The sequence below is a fragment of the Seriola lalandi genome, unplaced genomic scaffold (genome assembly GCF_002814215.2).
Source record: "Seriola lalandi dorsalis isolate HSWRI2012SDOR001 ecotype SW California unplaced genomic scaffold, Sedor1 jcf7180002054554, whole genome shotgun sequence".
In the NCBI taxonomy this organism is placed as follows: Eukaryota; Metazoa; Chordata; class Actinopteri; order Carangiformes; family Carangidae; genus Seriola; species Seriola lalandi.
In genome coordinates, this window is record NW_019525107.1 from 1,339,085 (window position 1) to 1,360,476 (window position 21,392).

At 42.6% G+C, this 21,392-nt stretch overlaps 2 protein-coding genes across 3 annotated transcripts in view; one reads left to right on the forward strand and one right to left on the reverse strand.

Moving 5' to 3' along the window:
- magi3a (membrane associated guanylate kinase, WW and PDZ domain containing 3a) overlaps nucleotides 1-16,935 on the reverse strand; it is a 119,329-nt gene extending 102,394 nt beyond the window's left edge. Inside the window, exon 1 of the mRNA XM_023415665.2 lies at nucleotides 15,502-16,935. Within this exon, the coding sequence (XP_023271433.1) occupies nucleotides 15,502-15,808 (307 nt within the window). The 5' untranslated portion in view covers nucleotides 15,809-16,935. The remainder of the gene's footprint in view (nucleotides 1-15,501) is intronic.
- Nucleotides 16,936-17,698: 763 nt separating this feature from the next.
- On the forward strand, nucleotides 17,699-20,925 carry LOC111661955 (tyrosine-protein kinase STYK1). Of its 2 annotated transcripts, none has more exons than XM_023415668.2 (10): nucleotides 17,699-17,809; nucleotides 17,922-18,043; nucleotides 18,271-18,414; nucleotides 18,565-18,765; nucleotides 18,931-19,112; nucleotides 19,210-19,296; nucleotides 19,504-19,721; nucleotides 19,821-19,861; nucleotides 19,956-20,052; nucleotides 20,577-20,925. In XM_023415668.2, exons 2-10 carry the CDS (start codon nucleotides 17,995-17,997, stop codon nucleotides 20,746-20,748), a joined length of 1,191 nt encoding a protein of 396 aa, XP_023271436.1. In that variant the 5' UTR covers nucleotides 17,699-17,809; nucleotides 17,922-17,994; the 3' UTR covers nucleotides 20,749-20,925. The 2 variants fall into 2 exon arrangements, with proteins under 2 accessions (XP_023271436.1, XP_023271437.1); XM_023415669.2 differs by having other exon boundaries at nucleotides 19,213-19,296.
- Nucleotides 20,926-21,392: the final 467 nt, after the last annotated feature.

A 21,392-nucleotide genomic window follows, 5' to 3' on the forward strand; every position in this document is an offset into this window, starting at 1 on the left:
GGGGGGGTGCGGGGCCACTTATGCGCCCTGCCACCCTGCATCACCAAGCACCCAATGATGGATGAATAGGAGCACATCCCAATAATAGAAACGACTCGGGCACCGAGCAGGATCATTAGCTGAGTAACAGCAGGCTTTTTGGGGGAAAAATGAGGCTACATGTGTGTCTGAGTGTATGTTTATATGTTAAATTCTATCTAGTTCAGTGTGGCTACATTTGTCAAAGTGCCCAGGGCCAAATCTGCAAGGAATAAGTGCTAAATGTGTCTCCATTGCAAGGTAGTATCAAGGCCTGAGTGAAAACAGCAAGAAAAAACCAATCTGACTTTAACAGCCCGTTTTGTCCAAACCGTCGTGCTCTTTTCCCAGGCCTCGTTTCTACTCCCGATCATCAGCCGTTCAAGCGAACTTGGGATCACGCCGTTATTTGCCGGAGACAAAGCTGGTCATATATTTGCATCTCGTAGCAGCAGCGCTCGCTGTTGCGCCGAGATAAAACGGACAATAAATCAGAGTAAACAAACAGATGGCTGGAACAAACAGAGCACCATGAGAACAGAAGGGCTGCGATGGAGGAGAAAACACAGGTATCAAGGACCTGTTAAGACTGTTATAACTCTCATCTGCATACGCCATTTAAGGACTACGCTGATGGTTTCCCTCCTTGCTTTAAACCATTAACTTTAACAGGTTGCATACATTTGACATTAATGGCATCCGTTTCAGGAAAATCACGAGAAACTGAGGGAAACCTTTTGAATGGAGAGAAGAAAAAAAAAACAAACAAACAAATTGATATCATCTTTTTCAGGATGTCTATGATGCTAATTGTTTGTCTTTTGTCTCTGATTTTCCACCAAAATATTGAAGTTCCTGTTCTCAGCTGGCTTCAACACCACACGATGAATATATTACTTTGAAATGAAAATAAATAAAGGCAAAAAAAAAAAAAAAAAGTTAACTTCCATTAAAACCAAAAAGTCTCCACAGTCTGTTTTTAATGCCGAAGTGAAATGAATGAAAACCAATGATTGCCTGGAATGAAGCAAAACAGCCTGAAAATGATTAATGTGCTTTAAAAGCAGTCATTAGTTAGTAATGTGGTTAATGGGCCAGAACATGAAAAAACAATTGTATTGTCCTTTAACTCTGATGTGTCTGTGCTGGTGATTTGCTGGATACTTTCTTTTTTTCTTTTTTCTTTGGGGTTGTGGTAACCCACTGAATGATCATCTCCCATAAGAAGCAACATTACAGCACCAGTGATGTAAAAAAAGTTCCTGTAAGTCGGTGTGGTCTCATGGTCACAAAGGAATCCCTCTCATCCACAAGCTGCTGCCATTCAGTGGATGTGTGACTCACAACAGAGGTGAGTAAGTCATCAACTGCATTGCTGGAAAACCGCAGCAGCTTTTAAGTCACAAACACACCCTGAGTTAGTCTCAGTGTGTGTGCGTGTGTGTGTGTGTGTGTGTGTGTGTGTGTGTGTGTGGCAGGGCTCCACTGGCGGAGCCATCATCTTGTTTCGGCTGACATTGAGGTGGCAGGGAGAGAGAAGATGATGCTGCAGTATCGAATATTACTGTGTATTTGTGTTGAGTGCTTTCCTTTTGTTTGGTTTTCATCTCTGACATCTGTATTTTGCAGAATGTATTACTGTTGCGTGTATATTTGCTGGCTAGATTTGGGATCTTTTGCTGTGCACTTGGGGTAAAAATAGAGGTCTTCCTTCTGCCAGAACAAGGCAGGCAGCAAGATGAATCAACAAAGCTGATGGTGGCTGCAATGGTGACGGTGTTTTCACTACACAATTATAGTGGCCAAGAGAATTTAAGATAACATTATTGTAATAGCTATAACAACTTTAAAAATACTAATACGTCTAATGATAATAATGCTATCAGTAAAATTCTTCTTTAATTAGTTTATTTTGTGTTTTGTCTCTCTTTTGTGCCTAAACTGTTGGCCGTTGTTAAATTAAAAAGAGCATTAATGTAACTGCTTCGTCCATTCATAACATAAACATTAATATTTTTAATAATGCACCAGGTTAGAGGAGCAATATGTAGCATTAGTTCTCTGGGAATCTCATTCATATCCAAGCAAAGTTGCCATTGTAACTGAAATATTTCTAACTGAATCGATATTGAATCCAATCGGGAAATCAGTGGCAAAACCGTGCCCTAGTGTATTTCTTAATATTATGATGTAATATTTCACTTTTTCAGTATCACAGTTATCGTCAATACCAGTATAGTTGCACCCGCTAGTTGCAACTTAGTGAACAGACACATGGAGGCAATAAGAGCTAAGATCCTAAGAAACTGATGCAGAAAACGGAATCATTGAGTCCCATTACGCCATAATTTGATGACATGCCTAAGATGATAACTTTTACAGCACAACCAAACCTCAAAACTGACACTGCCAAGAGAGTGTCTTGTAATCATCACTGTGCTACATCAATCTACGCTGAGAGATAACTCGGCAAAAAAACAAAAAAACAAAACATAGTAGATGATTTTCTGCCCCATTTGAATCTTAGAGAGGAAACAACTTCATTTCACAGACGCCAGTAAGTTATATTTGCAAAGCAAGCACCGAGCCCTGACATACACTGGCATAAAAAACACACACTGCACACTGTGATCAAAGCACTGAAAACAAGACAGTCTGCATGCTTCATGACGAGAGGATCTATTTCTTCTCGCTCCCATATGTCGACTCGAGAGCCACCGTGTGCTTAACCGTTGTGAGGGGTCACACAGGTCAACAGACGAGTGGGCGGCTGTCAGGAAGAATCTGAACTTTATTCATCATTTGTGCGTATGTGCGGTCGAGTGCGTACGTGTGCATGCGCCGGGCACCCAAGCCAAGCCACCCAAGTCTGCATGTGTGTGTTTACTTCTCAACCTCGCTGTGGCGCCTGCAAACAGAAGTGTTGAATCAGTGTGAGTTGTGCTCCTCTACCAGCTCCTAAGGAGCCCCCTGACACACAGGCTCTTAGGCAGCCTGGGCACGCAGACAGCAGCAATGCCATCCCATAACAGCTCCTCTAAGTCCTGGACCAGTTGAGAGGAAGCCTGATATCATGAAAGCAGGGAGAGCCTGGCAGCCGACCCTCCCAGGACTAGCTAAAGGCAACTCCCCTTTTCCAGAGCCAAATTTTTAGACCTTTTAATTCAAAGATTTGCCAGTTCTTTTACTCATGTTTTCTCTTTTTCCTCAGCCAAGTCGAGCCGTTTTGCTCAGTTATCGCGTCTCTGAAGGGCTGAGATTCATCCTACAGTTTTATAATTTGTCTGTGGTGTAAAGACGCTTAAGATTAAATCCAAATGGCCTGTTAACAGCAGGCCATTCAGAGCAGTTTCAGATATTTCAACACTTTTTTTCTTTTTTTTTTTTTTACAAATGAGAGGAAGAAAACAGGTTGTACAGTACATCCACATTAAAATAACACCAGCTGGACCACATTCCTGTTTACTGAGTGAATCCTCCTCCAGTGGCAGAAAGGAGTAGAACCACTTGTGAGTGATTTTTCTGAAGAGATGTTTCAGTGAACTTGACTTGAATTGGTTAAAGGTTAAGAGACCTGGATGCTGCACCACCTTGAAACCTCTTTTCATTTACAAGACATGTGTCACAATTATGATGAATGGCTGCCATACAGATGATGGGCCTTGAATGATGCTTGATGCGGTTTTGATTTATTGGAGTAAAGAAAGGCAAACACACACATGCAGACACATGCCAGGATGAAGGACAGCTGTATCTGAGGAACATGATCTACAGAAAACACAACATTCAAATTAAGGATGAAGTACTTAATTTGTATATAATATAATATAATATAACTCACAGCAAGAAGGTTCCGGGTTCGAGTCCCGGCTCGGCTGTGGGATCTTTCTGTGTGGAGTTTGCATGTTCTCCCGTGCAAGTGTGGGTTCTCTCCGGGTACTCCGGCTTCCTCCCGCAGTCCAAAGACATGCAAAATGGGGACTAGGCTAATTGGATACTCTAAATTGACCATAGGTGTGGCTGTGAGTGTGAATGGTTGTCTGTCTCTATGTGTTTGCCCTGCGATGGACTGGCGACCTGTCCAGGGTGTACCCCGCCTCTCGCCCGAAAAGATGCTGGGATAGGCTCCAGCCCCCCCGCGACCCTACTAGAGGATAAGCGGTAGAAAATGAATGAATGAATGAATGTACTTAATTTGCTTCTGTGGTTATATTTGTGGTACTGATCCTCCTCTGTGCCATTCTAACTGTTACAATGCGGGTATTCTAGGGAGTGAAGCGTATTCTATATAAACAGGAAACAAATAAGATAAAGGCCTAGGCCTAGTTGCACAAAACATCTTAAGTTAAGATTTTCTTTAACTTAGGGTTAATAAAACCAATTGTACAAAACGACCTCAAGTCTTCTCCTTAAGGTTGCCTTCAAATGTTCACTGAAGTGTTTAAGGTTTTCTCCTTAAATTTTATACTTAAAATCAGTTCAACCGTTGCATAAAATACCTTAGTGATTAAAGTGAGGGAAAAAGCAGTGCAAGTCTTTACTGTTACCGGCTTCCCAAAAGTAATAAAAAGGTATCACAAGTGATAATAGCAGTGGTCTCAATGGAAACGGTCAAATTTTACCGCTGTAAAATCTCTTTCACTGCTGCAAATCTCTTTCACTGCTGCAAATGCCCCAACCTTTTTCCTTAACAAACCTTTAAGTGACTCCCTTATGAAACCTTAAATGTCATACTTAAGTAGAAAGCTTAAGGTGTTTGTGCAATCAGGCCCAGCTGAGATCTAAAAGAAAAATGACTTGATGACAGAAGCAACTGCCTTCTTAAAGTAAAGGTTTTTTCACCGTGATCTCCCTGCAGGGAGAGGGAGAGGCGACATGGAAACAATGTAAAATTTCTGCCAGAACAAGCACCTGTTGGTAACAATACACCGGTGGAACTTCACACTACACTCAACGGATCCGAAATAACTGCATTCCACACATGATCGCCATTCCCAGATAAACACCCAAGCCCTCCTGCAGGTACGTGCACCAACAATGGAGTTATTTGTCAGACAGATATCAGGGAAATGTTTCAAACCATGTCATCATTACCAGTTTCAACTCATTATGTAATAAAGCTGTCACAACATCATCATCCGCACAGACGCTTTAGAAACATGTGCTGCTGGAGTAACACATTTTCCAGAGATGGGACGGTTTGACTGAACTAACTGTTCTGACTGAAAAAAAAATGACAGACAACAGCTGACGGAGCCAAAACCAATGACAATCTTTATTCAGCAAACATCACACGCCAGAATAACACTGTGACAACAACACACCGCTGAAGGTGATCATGAGGACAGGAAACGCAAATATGCAGAGCTTTTTCTGCCAGTTGTAGCGCAATTACAGGGTGTGTTAGGGTCAAAGGGTGATGGGAAATATACAAGAGCTGCTGCCCTAAATATATACGACATGACCTGGTCTTTACCCCTGAAGCAGGTGGGGAGACTCCACTCTACAAAAGCAGGCCAGACAGAAAGCCTCTGTGCTTAAAAGGACAGGACAGAGGCAACATATCTGACAGCTATTCAAACAATCTGCCTTTGCTATTGTGTGGCAGGCTTGAATGACTGGTCCTAGTGGATACTCCACTGATTGCATCACTGCAACGTCAGGATTGCAGAGAGACACGTCCCTCTGCTTACTTTAAACAGTGAGTAATATGCATGTGATCTCTTGAGTCAATTTGCTCCAAGACCTCAAGAGAGTTGGCGACGGGTCTGCTGCCGCCAAAGCCTGGGGGCAAATTTGTCACTGTGTGTGTGTGTGTGTGTGTGTGTGTGTGTGTGTGTGTGTGTGTGTTTTGGCCTATAAAAGAGAAACACAAGCCAAAACACCTGATAACCAAACACACACACTCACAAGTGCAGACAGTTCTCTTTTCATGTCAGGGGCAGAAAATATTCTGCAATTTGTTTCCTGGGATTGGCTTGTTAGCAGAAAATAAGAAAAAAGCCTCCATGAGCTGAATACTGAGAAGGCAGGCTGTCAAAACGGATACAATCAGCGGTCAGTGAGAGCACACCACCAGCACCCTCTGCAAAGGCAAAATATCATGAATAAGAGCTGTGAGTCAAAATACACTGTAAGCAAGCAAGACGTCCTCCTGGTGTCCTCGACTTTTCATAAAGACCGGGCCCTTGGGCGCACGCGGCGGCTCCGGATGTGTCGCCTGACTTAACAAAGATGAGATTGGACCCGATCAATAACCTGTTAGGGAAGCTAAGGAGCAAAGCAAGCTAAATTGGCCGGGCTGAAGATCCTGACATCAATGAATTCTAATGAGGACACTCAGGGAACCTCATCTCCACAGAGCATGACATCTCACCACAGAGGGAGGAAGGAGTACACACCATGCATTAATGGCATGGTGAGAAAATGGCTGCCTCCCACGTCCCACATCAGGACAAAATGCATCTTCAAATTGACTTTATTTTCCATCCGTGTAGCTATTTATCTTAAAATGCTGTTTCTCTGTCCATGTCTAAACAGCTTTAAAGGGGGCGTTGATAGTGCAGTGGGTTACGCAGGCACCCCATATATAGAGGCTATAGTCCTCGCTGCAGCTGGCCCCCGGTTCGACTCCCGCATCGGACGGCCCTTTCCTGCATGTCATTCCCCTTCTCTCTGCCTCCCCATTTCCTGTCTCTCCACTGTCCTGTCCATTAAAGGCAAAAAAGCCCAAAAAATTACTTTAAACAGCTTTAAAGGTCCCGTGTTGTATAGATGGTGTAATATTAGAGGCTAGTGGCTAAGGTTTATATTTTTGTGAAACAACAGAGAAGAGAGGCTCAAAGACCATTTCAAAACACCTTATTCTTGCTAGACCTCCAGAGACAAGCATAAGAAAGGAGATGTTAAAATATACTGGTAAAAGATGGTATCTTTTCAGGGATGTCAACACTTCAAATAAAACACTGGAAGAATGTAAAATATGGGACCTTTAAACATATGGTGGCAGGGTTTTCATTTTATTCTTTAGCAGGACAAAGGAAGATAGAAAAAAAGGGAATGAGGGAGCTTCAGTGGTCAGACATGAAACACTCTCATGCAGAGGTTTGGCAGAAACACCATCTCTGAGAGCAGATGGGGCCACAGCAGCAGCTGCCTGAGTAGGTGGTTACTGTGAGGGAGGTGGGCTTTACATCAGTTTGATATGAGATGTTGTCACAGGCATGCGCAAAAAAAAAGAAAAGAAAAAGGAAAAAAAAGGGCCGAAAATTGATTCTTTGAGGTGCAGCAGTACCACGACTAAACAGTTCAGTGGGCTGCGCTGGCAGATTGAGTATTGACGAAGGCCCATCAGCACGGGCGCGTGGCCAAGTCCACAAGTACCACAGCCAACCAAGAGACACAACTGTGGAGATTAAGTCTTCTCAACTGATTTATTACCCAGTGTGTAAAGAAAGATCCCAACTGGGGGAACAGAGGTATGCACAAGTCCACACTGCACAGACAGGCAATCTGTCTCAGTCTTATCATTACCCTCCTGAATAAACTCTGGAGATCTATGGAAAGAATGAATCCAAGAAAGTCAAAACAGCACTACCTCTACATCCTCCTTGATGAAATATAAGAAAAAAAAATGATATCCTGGCAGCTTTCAAATGCACAGAGAAGGAAGCACGCTGTCTTTCTCCGTGAGTGTGTTTGGCTTCCAAAGGCAACCAGAAGTGGAAACCAATTCAGATGTGACTTAATTTTTCATTATCATGCATGCTTGCACACACATATGCAGTCAACTCACACAGGCTGGTTACTCGCAGACATGATTGGAAATACTGACTGAGCAGTAAGTCTGGGATAGTAAGTGTGGGCTTGATGAACACTCGGCAGAATCATTTCAGACAGTCACATCAGAGAATCAATACTATTATCGTGATTAATGTCAACATAAGCATTTTCAGCCCTGAGATTATTATTGGTCTCTCTCATCTTCGTCCTCTTCCTACCTCTCCAATCCTATTGTTTCTTCTCGCTCCTTCTCATTCTTTCCTCTCCCTCCTGTGTTTGTCTGCACTCCTCCCTCTTTGACCCCATTTTCTTTTCTTCTAAACCTGTTCATCATTTTTTTCCTCCTACCCTCCCTCTTTAAATCCAATGCATCCTTCAAAAGAGAATCCGTCTCAGGGAAATTTCGGAGACAGCGATGTGCCAGCTGCCTCTTCTCCCTGTTCCAGTTATTGCCTGTGCAGCAACACCACAGGGATGTTTCATACAGACCCAACCAGAAACAAAGTCCCCAAATAAGCTCTCCACAGAGGGCAGCGAGTGTGCATCTGGTAAGAACTCAGTTCAATCAACTATCAGATAATCTATGCCCTCCATCCCTCTATCTGCACATGCACCTGTGTATTGATTCATAACATTTCCATTATTCTATCCCTGTTTCCTTTTTTGAATCCAAGTCCCTGCTTGCAGCTTTATGGCAAAACAAAAGGGACATTTTCTTAAGATAATCAGCCTGTTGTCAATCTGTCCTCAGACACATCAGGGTCAGGTGCTTGTGAATTTTTGCTAAAAGCACATATCTTCATAACAACTTGTGCGATAGCACCTCACTCCAACCCAAACACCTCCTGTTTTTTTTTTGTTTTTTTTTCTCACGCTGGGAGCACAAACATTTTTTATCAGGAAGTCGGTGTCAGTGCAGCAAAGTAATGAGAATGTTAATGGATGAGAAGAGGGAAAAACCCGAGGTAACACTTACCAGAACAACTGCATTAATATTGCTCTGCCAGTAACTGATTTACATGCTCATTCTCACAAGTTTAACATGGGTTAATGCAACAGCCAGAGGACTTATTCTAATTTAACTTCATACAGAATACGAGGATAATAATCATTGGTTGTATTTTTTTTAATGGAAACTAAAAAATATATATCTTGTTTACTTCTCACTGTGATGATCATTCTGCTTTTGCAGCAATAAACAGTAATAAGTTTGGAAACATAAAAAAATCACAGTGAAAATCAGTTTCAACTTCTATTAATATGTAACTTCTGCCGCTATGTGTCAATCAAAACGAAAACAAAAGGCGTTTAGTGAAGTAGCGTGGGATTGTTGTTCAGGAGGCGTTTACCTAGAGCTAAATTATCCACAGAGGTGTCCTCCCCTCCAGAACAAATAGATCTGATGATTATAACAGTTAAAAACACTGAATAAAGCAGTTTCATATTAGTGTTTTGCCAACACCGTATGGTGGACACAGGACACAGGGAGGGGCTGGGAGCTGAGACTGCTGCTAACCTTTGTTTTGATTGTTTTTTTGATAACTTATGATCCAGTAGTTCAGGAGGTTTTTACCAGCAGCCGAATTATCAACAGAGGTCACCTCCTCTCCATAACAAACGGACCAGGGGACAAAACCCGTAGAAACAATGAGTAAAGCAGTTTCACTTTAAAAATCTGTGTTTTAACCACGCAGTTCAGTGGACACAGGATGTCTTGGAGGGGCTGGGAGCTGAGCTGCCTAACATTTACTTATTAAAGATTCATATGTCTGATGACTAAAATCCTTCATCCGGTTAAAATAGAGACTTTAAAATGACCAAAGTGTAAGAAGTATATCTTACAAATGTGGCTTAAAACTGGATAAAAAGTAAATTTTGAGTTTCTGGCTGCCAACCACAATGCCGACGCATGCGCATATGGGGATTTGATGTCACTGACAGGTGACCAAATGAAACGGACCGTTATAAAATCATGTATTTCTCTCGGTTTGAGGATTGCTGAAAACATTTGGGATAATGTAGGAGCACAACTTAAAGATATATATAACAGGTCATGTGGAAAAGTTACATATTGTAACTTTAAATGTGTATTTTTCTGTAAAACCGGGAGAAATGAAAAAAAAAGGTGAGCTGTGTTCATATACCGCAGCACTGGAGGTTATCATTCCTCATGACATAGGGGGTGCCAGATTCTGGTCTCTGTAATGTATATTCACTGTTTAGAAGCTGACCTCACCTTATCTCAAAAGAGATAAACAGCTGCAGGGATGGCTAGCTGCTGGAGAGAGACCAATTAGGAGTCAAGCTGAGGAAAGGAGGGCAAGAGAGTCTGAAGAAGAGAGTGTGTGTGCATGTGTGTGCATGTGTGTGTGCACATCTCTAAACGACAACATCCATTTCCACCGGCAGCAACCTGCAGACACTGCTGCTGCTGACATCACAGCACGACCACTCAGTGAGTAGAAAGAAAGGCAGTCTTGGTGAATCAGCACACGCACGCTCATCTCCGCTGCTTTTAAACATACCTGCCAAGTCATGGTGCCTGCCAGTGAGAGGCATGGCTCATATGGAAAATGCTATCTCTGTTGCTGGCCTGTTCATTACCGCAATGCGGCTCTACGGACGGTGTTAGCAAGGTAGAATGAAGAAGGATGCCCATGTCACTAAACATCTGGGGAAGGTTTGGGTAGCTCTGACGTTCGCAGATGGTTCCAAGGCTGTAAATATGATGCAGGAGCCCTTAAATGAGCAAACTGTCAGTGTTCCTCTTCCATCATTTAATTTCTTTCTTTCACTGGACCGACTTGCACTGCAGGAAAAGGAGGAAAGTAAAGCAAGATAGCAAACGGGTAAACTGTTAGACAGAGGGAGTGGACTAGGAATGTGTGAGGGTTGTGAGGGAGGGATGGACGGATGAAAAAGAAGAGCAGAGGAGGTGTGTTTTCGGTATTCAGAGCAGCTGCTGCCTCCTGGGCGGGGGGGTTGCTTCACCATGCCCATCCGCTCGCACCGTCGTCCCTCACCGCTGACTGGCGGGCCGGGGCGGGGAAGTGTGACAGGTTTGGGGAATGAGCCGGGAGAGCAGCCAGTGGGAGGGGACGATGGGTGGATGTCACATCAGGTGTACAGCTGCGATATGCATATACTTACACATGCACACGCCTGCAAAGAAAATAGGATGCAGCAGAAACAGCAGAGAGGAGAAGGGTGCCAGCGAAGCTCCACTTGCACTTGGAATACTGAATGGCCTCCATGTTCAGAGATGCAGGAGGAGCACGACGTGAGAGGAGGAACAAAGGACTAACTACAACATTGTGGCAAATGTGAAGTTTCGCTCATGGACATTTTGGTTTTTCATACACTCAAAAGTGTAAAGAGAAAGGACCGGACTCTGGGGCCTATAAACTGTCTGGTTACGGCGAAATTTTCACCTTCTTTACGAGGTAAATTCTCAGACGAACCAGGGCTTCCATGTAAATGCAGACAGAGGAACAAAGGCAGCGAGAGGAACAGAAGTAATATTTACCGTGGGGAGAAGGAGCCACAGAGCCAGAGAGATCCTGGCAGCTCCGCTCAGCTGGTTCAGAGCAGCTTAGTCATAGAGGCCTTGAACGCTCCGTGGGGGGAACCACATTAACACAGGCTGTGCGCTTATTGCTCTGCTGCGCTGCTGATGGCAAACGTATGAAGTGTTAACCTCACTATGACACCACCACTGAGACAGACAGAAAAAAAACTGAGATTGGCCATTTTGGAGAGAAAATGGTAGCAAATTACCACATGGTGTTAAGGTTGGGTGGTTAAGGATTTAATGCTTTGCTTTGTCATACATTACAGTAAACTGAATATCTTTGTGTTTTGTGCTGTTGTTGTTTTTTTAGTTTTTTTTTTTTTTTGCTTATTTTTTTACAATTTTCAGATTTTTTTTCCAGGCAAAACAATCCATTAATACGCAGATTGTTAGACAATGAAAATAATTAGGTGCAGCCCGAAACACCTGATTATTTTGAATACAGGTGTGACTTTCTTCATCTGCTCGGTCCAACCACATGTGTAAACCACAACTGGATGCAACAAGCTCAGGCACACTCTCAGGTGGTTGTCTAAAGGGATTATGGGAAAAAGTAGTGTCATATAAGTTACCAAACACTACCGAGAGTGTGAATGTAGGCACATCACTTCATCAGAAAGTAACTCCGGGGAAGCGAAGCACTGAGCATCACAGGTTGGTTATGTATGACAGTGTAAGAGGATCCAAGTTTGTCTCTGTTGAGCAAAGTTTAAAAGGTGGAATAAAGAAGCACTGCAGTTATCTCACACATCTTATTGTTAGGAGGGTTCCTTATGGCATCTTTTCTAATCTCTAGTAATAAAAAAAGGACTACATGCTTGAAAAAGCATCTATTAGGTCCAAGACGTCAATTAAAAACTCCATATGAATTCTGTGAATTAGTGTGAATATCAGAATAAAAGCCCCAGCTGAGATATCTCCGGTACTTAAGTGATTCATAGTTCTCTTTTACTAAATGAAAAACAGCAAAAAAAATTTTTTTTAAAAAGACTGATAGCTGCTCATTTTTAGCACCTCTCCTTGGGTATTAAGTGGAATGTGATTGTATGAAATTACATATTATTATTATCATTATTGTAGTTAATTTCTCACCAGAAACCAGAGGTATAGCGTAAGTGCCATGTACCTGCATATACGTTCAAAATAAAAGTGCTCCTCTGTAGCTGGAAGACTCATCTTTTAGATAAAAAAATAGTTAATACAGAAAAAATATCTATAAACATTTCCTTTAGTTGACATCCATCCATCCTTTGTCACCCAAGATTTGACACCGAATCACTGCCTTACTTTAATAAATAATTATAATTTGTATTAATAACAACATATTATATTCTAAGTTGATAATGTCATGATGCTGCTTTAGCTCATATTGTGGAGCACTGAAGTTCATTTACCATAAGGTTTTTTTAAGAATAAGAAAGTGAATAATTCTTTCAGTTTACACAGAACAACACTTAACACCCCCTTAAACAGTCTGGCCCGTGATAAAGTGCTTCCTCCATCTCGCCCTTGCCCCCTTAACCGCATTTATATACTACGCTCTGATGTCATCTGTAATCTCTGGGGTAGCACTGTAAAATGCGAACCTTGGTCATCTCAGTATTATTACCATTAGATATCCTTCAGACTTTGAATGAGGAAGAGAAAACCTTTTATTGAAAAAACCTATTTCTCAGTTTCCATTACAGACCTGATTTGTGAATCAAGGGTGCTCTAGGACCTGAGAGCTAAATGGTCCATCCATTAAGCTCCATGAGGCAAAAAAAACAAAACAAGCTGATCTAAGCCTGTTTACAGCATTAATCAATGAGCTGCGCACTCACAAGTCTCTGCAATAGCTGCAATAGGTATCTGTGATCGCTACACCTCTACTCTCAATCTTCTCCTCAAGGTTATTCTGCCTATTGCCGTGCTCTTCTCACAGGATGGGAGCTGTATACTGAGGCGCACGGGCTGGGCTGGGGGCCGAAGGACCACTCCCGAGACAAACTTCTGTTCTCTGTGCCGACTGTGCAGAGGAGGTGTCAAGAGGTCGCAGCTGTATAGTGAAGGTGCAAAATCATGTTTGATTTAGAAGCTGCAGGTGCGCTGCAAATCCTTAAAGATTTGTTAGCTTTACTAAGAGCATAATATGGATGGAGGGAAAAAAGAGGAAATACAGAGGATATTGGTGATAGAAGGGGTTTGGGAGGAAGGGAAGAAAATACCAGACGTGATGATAAGGCATAGTCAGCTGAGGGGGGTGGGGGGGGAGATAAAGTAAAGACAAACTGGGCAGTGAGGAAAGAAGGGGAAACCTTCCAGTCCAGGAAATGATGGAAATGCTTCTCTTTCAGGCTAATGTTTTGCAAACACAAGGCACCCAAGCAACACTGGGTTTTTCTTGTTTGTTTTTTTTTTGTTGGAAACAGATGCAAAAACTCTTAACATTCACCTAAAATTAACCCCAAACTCCTCTAATGAGTCCTATAGCAATTTATCCCCACTCCCAAACATTGCAGTCTGGAGGAGATACATAAAGTTTACATCCACGGCGGTCGGCTAACATCCGATCCTGGTATGGAGAAGCCATCAATGATAGATGAAGCATGAATTAATCATGGGGGGGGGGGGGCAAAGACATAAACACACAGTGAGCCCCCGTGAGGGACCTACAGTGAAGCAGCCTACAAACGTCCAAGTGTAGCTGGAGCATCACTTAACACACAGCTAACATTACATAACACAAGGTCAAGAGAAAATGTTAGAAAAGCTTGAGATGGAGTGAGTGACGTAATGCACCTTTAACAAACTGGATGCTAATGTCTAGATAGATTACATTTCCTGTAACGTTTTTGTTTTATTCGCATGTGACGCGTAACACTGGATCTCATTGCGTTGAACACCAATACTTAAAATGAATCTTATTAACACTGTGATTTGATTTCAATCACCTGTCTTAACCCTAATCAACGGGTTTACCTACAGAGAGAAAGAAAGATGACGCCCGACAGTCAAGGTGTCAAACCGTGTCTCCCGGCTCGCACAGCATCCTGGGGATTTAAGGATAGGTCTAATTGATTCAATTAGACTTGGACTCAGCTCAGTGCTGCAAGTGGACTGACACGGTCTAAGCTGGCGAGGGGACCATTAACAAATCCCTGCTAAGTATTTGCAAAGTGCCACACTCAGCGGTGACTCTATCAAATTCATCCATCCACATAAACATACACGCACACAACCTTTATGTCCCACGTGACTGGCAGAGTTTGACTGTCAGTATGTTTTGCCACATTGAACACATTCATTAGGCATGACTGTGAGCCATAAAGAAGTACAAACTAATTGCTCGTAAGTCAGGTAATTACAGACACATAAATCCAATCAATAAGCTTTCAGCTGAGCTCACGGACAGAGAATTACAATGACTTTAAAAAGCCGTGTGTGAGTGTGTGTGTGTGTGTTTGTGTGTGTGCATGTGATGATGACTATATGAGTGTGTTACTGTGCTACACACGAGCTGGAGAATAGGACAGGCAAGACTTGTGCAATGGATGCGAAGAACATTACATGCTGAGTTCAGACAAAGGGCTGCAAGCTTATTGACCATTCATGGTTTATGCTGTAGTGCACAAACACACACACACACACACATCTGGGCACTGTGAACAAGCGTGCTTAAACACAGCATGCTCATCACTTATGTTGTTTGGCAGGATTGGACTGCAGCAAAAGCAGTAGTAGAAAATTGTATGTCTCCACATGAATGAAAAGGAGGCATGCTAACATGCACTTTAGATATGCTTATGACGGCTGAACATACAAAAAAAATGACCCATAGACTTGCTTCTAAATATATACACACACACACACACACACACACCTGAGCCTTACACACCGTGCACTACAGGCAAAAAGGGGCTCAGCTGTGAGGCTGAACACCCAAGTTCCTCTTATTTATTGATGATACTAGCCCCACCTGACCCTAAAAACCTCTCAATCTTCAGGTTTCTCTGCTTTAACAAACCACTTTAAAGCATTTCACACACTTGTCATGTTGGGTGTGTGTGTGTGTGTGAGGGGGGGGGTGGTGGTGGTGGTGGTGGTGGGTGGGGTGTTCATTGTTATTGTAAAGGAGGATGGGCACACACCTGGTTTCACAGTCTTCAGGCGGATGGGCTCCCGAAAGTGGCGGATGACAGCCAGCGTGTCTCGGTTGGTGAGTCCGCTCACCGGAGTGCCGTTCACCTCCAGCAACACGTCCGCGCTGCCGGGAAACCTACCGGCGTGACAAACCATCGCCTCCGAAACTATGTGTCCGAGGTACGGGAACTCTCCCAGCTCCGCGCCGCCTCTCACCTCAATTACCGTGACCAACTCCCCGGAACCTCCCCACGACACGGTGCACTCCTGCACTTTGGTGGACCAGTGCTTCTTCTTTTTCAGTGTCTTGGACATTGTTTAGTAGCTCCTGAAAACCTGACAGCAAGTCCAAGAACGATTGTCCTTCAGCGCAAGACACCGCTTCCGAGCACTAAGACGCAATGACGCACGGAAAAATCATTGCAGATTAGAGAAGTTGAGGCTGCTTTCTTATGTTGTATTCCATTCCAAGGAGAAAAAAAACAAGTCTTTATTTCTTTATTTCTTTCTGTCTTTCTCAGATCAAACTCCCTCAGTTGACGATCAATCCTTCCATTGAATTACTCGAGCATCACCTGTCTGCGACTGGGATGCGAGACCAGCTGCGTCAGTGTCGCATTGAAGCGGAAAGTGGTGGTTCTGACGCTGGGGCGTCTCGATCCCACACCCCAGTTCACAGTTATGTGCACTCCAAAAAAAAAAAAAAACCCCAAAAAAGAAACAATAGCAGCTTCCTCCACGCCGTTAAGTCACGATATTATAAAGCAGCAGGGATCCTGTGAACCTTGCAGTTTGAGGCTGTCACTTTTTCCAAAAGCGTGGAGTAAAAATATATTCCACTTAAGATTTCAAAACAAACAAAAAAAAAATTCGCCAGCCAAATATATAACACGGCCCAGAAAAAGAGTTTCAACAAACGCTGAAAAACTTCTGATTCCCAAAAAGATTCATCAGCTGTTGTGTAATACTCCTGCTGCGCGACAGTTCAACATCCAAAAGCCCATGGAGAGGTAACTTTACTCTGCGCACCTGTCCTCCACTCCTGCCCTCCTCCGCCGTGACATCAGCAAGGCAGTCCTTGGAAACGGAAAAACATAGCCTACCTGACTCTCCTCTTGAGAACCGGGCGGGCGTCTGATCCTTTCCAAAACAATGAGACCCCTGCTAGCTCCTTCTTCTTAGTTGTTGCGCGCTCTGCTTCCTCCTCTGCTTCTCCGGAGGCAATGTGAGGGAATTTTTTCCCACTAAAAAAACTACGCAGCAGCAGCATGCAACAGTCGTGATCCGATTAGGCTTCACTCCATAACTTTTTTTTTTCCATCTTTTTCCGTGTTGCTTTCCTGAGTTGCAGGGGATTCTGGCCAATCAGAGGCTGGGGGAAGGTCCTAGAGCCTCTCAACTCAACCAATGGCGACGGGGAAGAGGCGGGTCTCCAGTCGATTGGGAAGCGCTAGATTATGTTTCCATGGTGTGTTTAGGGAGGCGGAGTTCCAGCACTGGGACGCATATTTTCACGTGGGAAATGCCTGTTTGTGAGTTCGGGGTAGTCGAGCTTTGTGTCCGGTCGGTCTGATGATATTTCAGCCCGTTCCTGTGTGTTCCCAGTGCAATAAACTGTGACTTTCGTTTGATTATTGAGGAGTTTCAAATCAACAAAATTTGCCTGGAGAACTGCAGCCTGTCCGGTTCTCAGGTCTGAGGCGGAGATTACATTTTGGAGGCGATTTCTTGCGCAATACTGCCTCCTTGTGGTGATTAATAGTGAGAGGCATGGCACCTCGTTGCGAGCACCTTTCATTAACACTGATGCCACTGTGGTACTATTCAATCTCATTCCTAAAATGCACTTACAACACAAAGATGCCCAAACTGGTGAAATAAACCTTAAATACAATAATTAAATCAGGATCTGAATTTTTTTTATCATCTTATATATATTGGTTTTACCTATTTTGATTTGTTTTCAATGTGTTTTTACTTTTTGCTCCTGCGTGTTATTTTTATTTTTGAATGGATGGTTTGCTCTCCACCCAAACTTCCCATCAAGGTCACTAAACAAACTGAAAGGAGCTTTTTCATATGTTGAATAATCCCAGTTTAATCAGTGAACTGTTAAGGTTGCAGCAGGTGTGAGCACGTTCTCCATGTTATCATTTCTGTTGATTCGTCAATGATTAACATTCAGTCAACTTTCCAGCTCACCACGTCGATAAACAGCTGTGTCATTTTTTTTCAACCTCTGTGCTGCTGTTAATTCTTCTATTATCAGGCTGGAAATGTGTTTTCTCTCTTGATCATGAGGGGATCAGGTGTCAGGTAGGAAAATCTTAAAGCAATATGTAGCAATTACACTTCATGCCATGTCTAATTTTTTTTTCTTTTTTCAATCTTAAATTCTTTCATAGTTAATTAGTTTTTCTCACCACAGGGACAAACTTTAGAATTTCTCCTGTTAATATGGTCGGCTGTTTCTCTCATGTGAGAAATGTCAGCTGCTCCTCATGGACTTGGACACAAAATGTATCAACGATACCTCACTCCCCGAGTGCTGTAAGTTTTTACACATTGCATTGCAAAGAGCCGGTAGTTGCATTCATTTTGAGCTCTACAAATGCTGTGATTTGGTATACATGCACCAAATTCTGATTCCTCTCTTGTAATGTGTAACGTGATGATGCTCTCACCTTCACTTTTCTTACACTTGCCGAGATGAAGACAATTAACCTATATAATGACAAGCTGTTCTGAAATGTGTCCGTCTTTCACTTGTTGTTTAGATGAGGAGTCATCAGGTCCACTTGCTGTGATCATCATCCCTTCTCTCTTAGCCTTCAGCTCTGTTTTAGTGGTGGCTCTGATCTTCTACAGTCTCCACAAGAACAAACAAAGAGGACAGAGCACCTCGTGTCATTTTACAAATGGTATGAACGGCAACAACTCTATTTTTCTTCTTTATACAAACAATAGAAAACACCATAAAAATCAAAAGTTATTGCACATCAGCACCTGAGAGCAGTGCCAAGTTCTTATTTATCTAATCCACCAGTGTCTGCTATTGTGTTGTTTAACAGGCCAGCAGAGTGTAACCCTGACCGCAGCCTCTGTAAGCACTCCAAAGGTCCAGCAGGCTTTGTATCCCTGGGAAATTCATCAGGAGTGTGTTCTTGAGGGCCTAGAGTTTTGGCAGACAGGTCGCTATGGCCCCATTTGTAAAGGTCTGCTAAAGAAGAAAGACTGTCCCTCCTCTGCTGTGGTGGTGAAGTGCCTTCGAGGTACAGCATGAATCTGTCATTAGGCCAGTGTGAAATTACAGTAAAAGTATATGAAGAGATCATTGGTTTTTTTCAAAAGTAGTGGGACATTAACATATATTGTAAGTATAATGAAAGAACAGCTAATAACATCTCTCATTTTGTTATTAATGTGACTCCATATAGATGGCCCCAACCAGCCTGAAGCGAAGGAGTTTGTGGAGTGGCTCCTGTTCCATGCCACAGTGTGTAAACACCAGAATGTGGTGCAGATGTTGTACTGTCAGACCAAGCATCTGCCCATGTATCTGGTCTTAGATGCCTACAGCCCAGGGAACCTCCTCCACTTCCTCTGGACGCTCAGAAATGTAACAGTGTCAGCGTCTGTCCTAACCTGAAATTAAATGCCTTCTTCTATTCCTAATTTTTTGTGCAATGACGAGTACATTTATTTCTTCCCCCTAGAAGAATTCAGACTCTGACGCAGATCCATTGCAGAATTTCTCTGAGAAGTCAGTGTTTCTGATGGCAAAGCAAGTTGCAGCTGGCCTGGTGAGTCACTTTTTATGGACCAATTATTTCCGACAAACAACGAGACTGAAATGAGCTCAATTTAGATGCAATGCTGCACTGCAGCATGTCATGATGCACTTGGCATTTTCCCCCATGGTAGCCTACTGGGGAAATATTGTTGTCTATCTTGAATGAATATTTCAAGCAAAGATTGATATGTTTGTCTGTAATTTATTCCTCCCTCAGGATTACCTGATGTCAGAACACAGGCTGGTGCATGGGGATGTTGCTGCCAGGAACATCTTAATTGGCCCAGGCCTCTCAGCTCGGGTGTCTGGACTGGGTGTAGCATTTGGAGGACGCAGGATGGATTCAGCATTTAGGCAGAGGGCAACAGAGGTGCCTCTCAAATGGCAGGCTCCAGAGAGGATTATGATGCAGCTCATTATCGACAGGAGTGACGTGTGAGGGCAGAGTTATGGCCAAGAAAACGAAACACAATCAAAACACATTGTTTTGTCATCAATGAGTCAGGGCATTTGTTAACATTTTCTATTCCCTAGGTGGTCATTTGGAATCTTACTCTATGAGCTGGTTACCTTAGGTAAAGCACCAAGTCCTATTATCCTATCCATCAGTATAGGTGTCTATTCAGATTAGTTTCTTTTAAAGAATACGTTTTCTTCTTTTTAACTCAGGCTCTCCTCCATACCCTGAGTTAGAGCCTCTGTCAGTCCTTCCAAAGCTACAAGGGTCTTATCGAATGAAGAGACCAGGGAATTGTGGAGGACCTTTGTAAGTACACTAATTAAAAAATAACATGGAGTAATATAGTGTCACCTAGTTTAGTATTAGCAACTGAGCCAACTTATACTTATGTCAAGAAGTCAGATAATGCGATAAGAAGTCACTGCACATGGATAAGCAAGGAAATATACATATTAACCTTCTTGCCAAGAGTTGGGTGAGAAGATTGATACCACTCTCATGACTGTCCGATAAATATGTAGCTACCAGCTAGCAGTCACTTAGCTTAGCCTAGCATAAGGACCGGAAACTGGGGAACAGTTGGCCCGACTTTGTCCAAAAGTAAAAGAAAATCTGCCGACCTAACCTTATATCTCTTTCAGATAATATGTATATGTATATATATGTATCTTTAAAAACCTCATAGCTGCTAGTAAGGCTAGCTGTTTCCCCCTGCTTTCAGTCTTTATGCTGAACTAAGGTCATCATGTCCTCACTGTATCTTCTAATCTTTTGTATGTCACAAAATGTCAAACCACTCTGTGTTTTAAACTCCTTATGTATTCTTCTAGGTATGATCTGATGAAGTACTGTTGGGTGTGGAATTTCAAAGACCGACCGACTTTCTCAGCCATCATCAAGCTGTTGGACTCCTCACTGCACCTAGCAGCTCTTAAACCTCTTCATGTTCCTGAGGTCATAGACATATTTGAGTATAACAGGAAGGCAGGGCTGCTCTCCTAAACTCATGTACTATCAAATATGACAACAACTGATAAAAGGAACTTAAACATATAAAGTCTGATTATCTCTCAGGCTGCAAAGTAGCATCCTCTGAGTACTGTTGAATGTCTTCCATTAAAGTTGTACATTGGTAACAAATAACCGCCAAATGTTGATAAAGTAACAACACTGAAACAAGTTGTTTTCTTTTTATATTTATTGTCAAAATGTACAGACTGATGCACAGATCTTATATTCTTTTTTTTTATTATCATTGGGCAGAGTACAGTTTTTGTATCTATAATGCTCTGGGCATGCATACATTACTGTGAATTTACAGTTTGAAAACCAAAACACCCACACAGGAAAGCTGAATGCACTACTGAATGTCCAAGAGTAGATTTGTATTTGTGTTCAATCTGTGTATGCACTTTATACTGTTTTTTTTCCTCACAACGTCGGTTACCATAAACCAAAGTACGTTTAAATCAATATCTGAATCAGAGGACGTGATCTTCTGTATTAGTATTTTTATAACAGAGGACTTGATTTATGAAATCCTGCTCCGTCTTCTCAGTTTTCCCTCAGAAAACTCTGTTATGGAGATAACTCATAAAGTGTTAACACTATGAGTTATGGTTTATACAAGGTTCAAATCATTAAAA

Bases quoted from the DNA above. Each gene is read 5' to 3' on its own strand.
- LOC111661955 (XM_023415668.2), top strand. From the start codon at position 17,995: ATGGACTTGGACACAAAATGTATCAACGATACCTCACTCCCCGAGTGC. The intron at 18,415-18,564 runs GTATGAACGGCA...GTTGTTTAACAG, and splicing joins CTCGTGTCATTTTACAAATG to GCCAGCAGAGTGTAACCCTG. The intron at 19,862-19,955 runs GTAAAGCACCAA...TTTTTAACTCAG, and splicing joins CTATGAGCTGGTTACCTTAG to GCTCTCCTCCATACCCTGAG.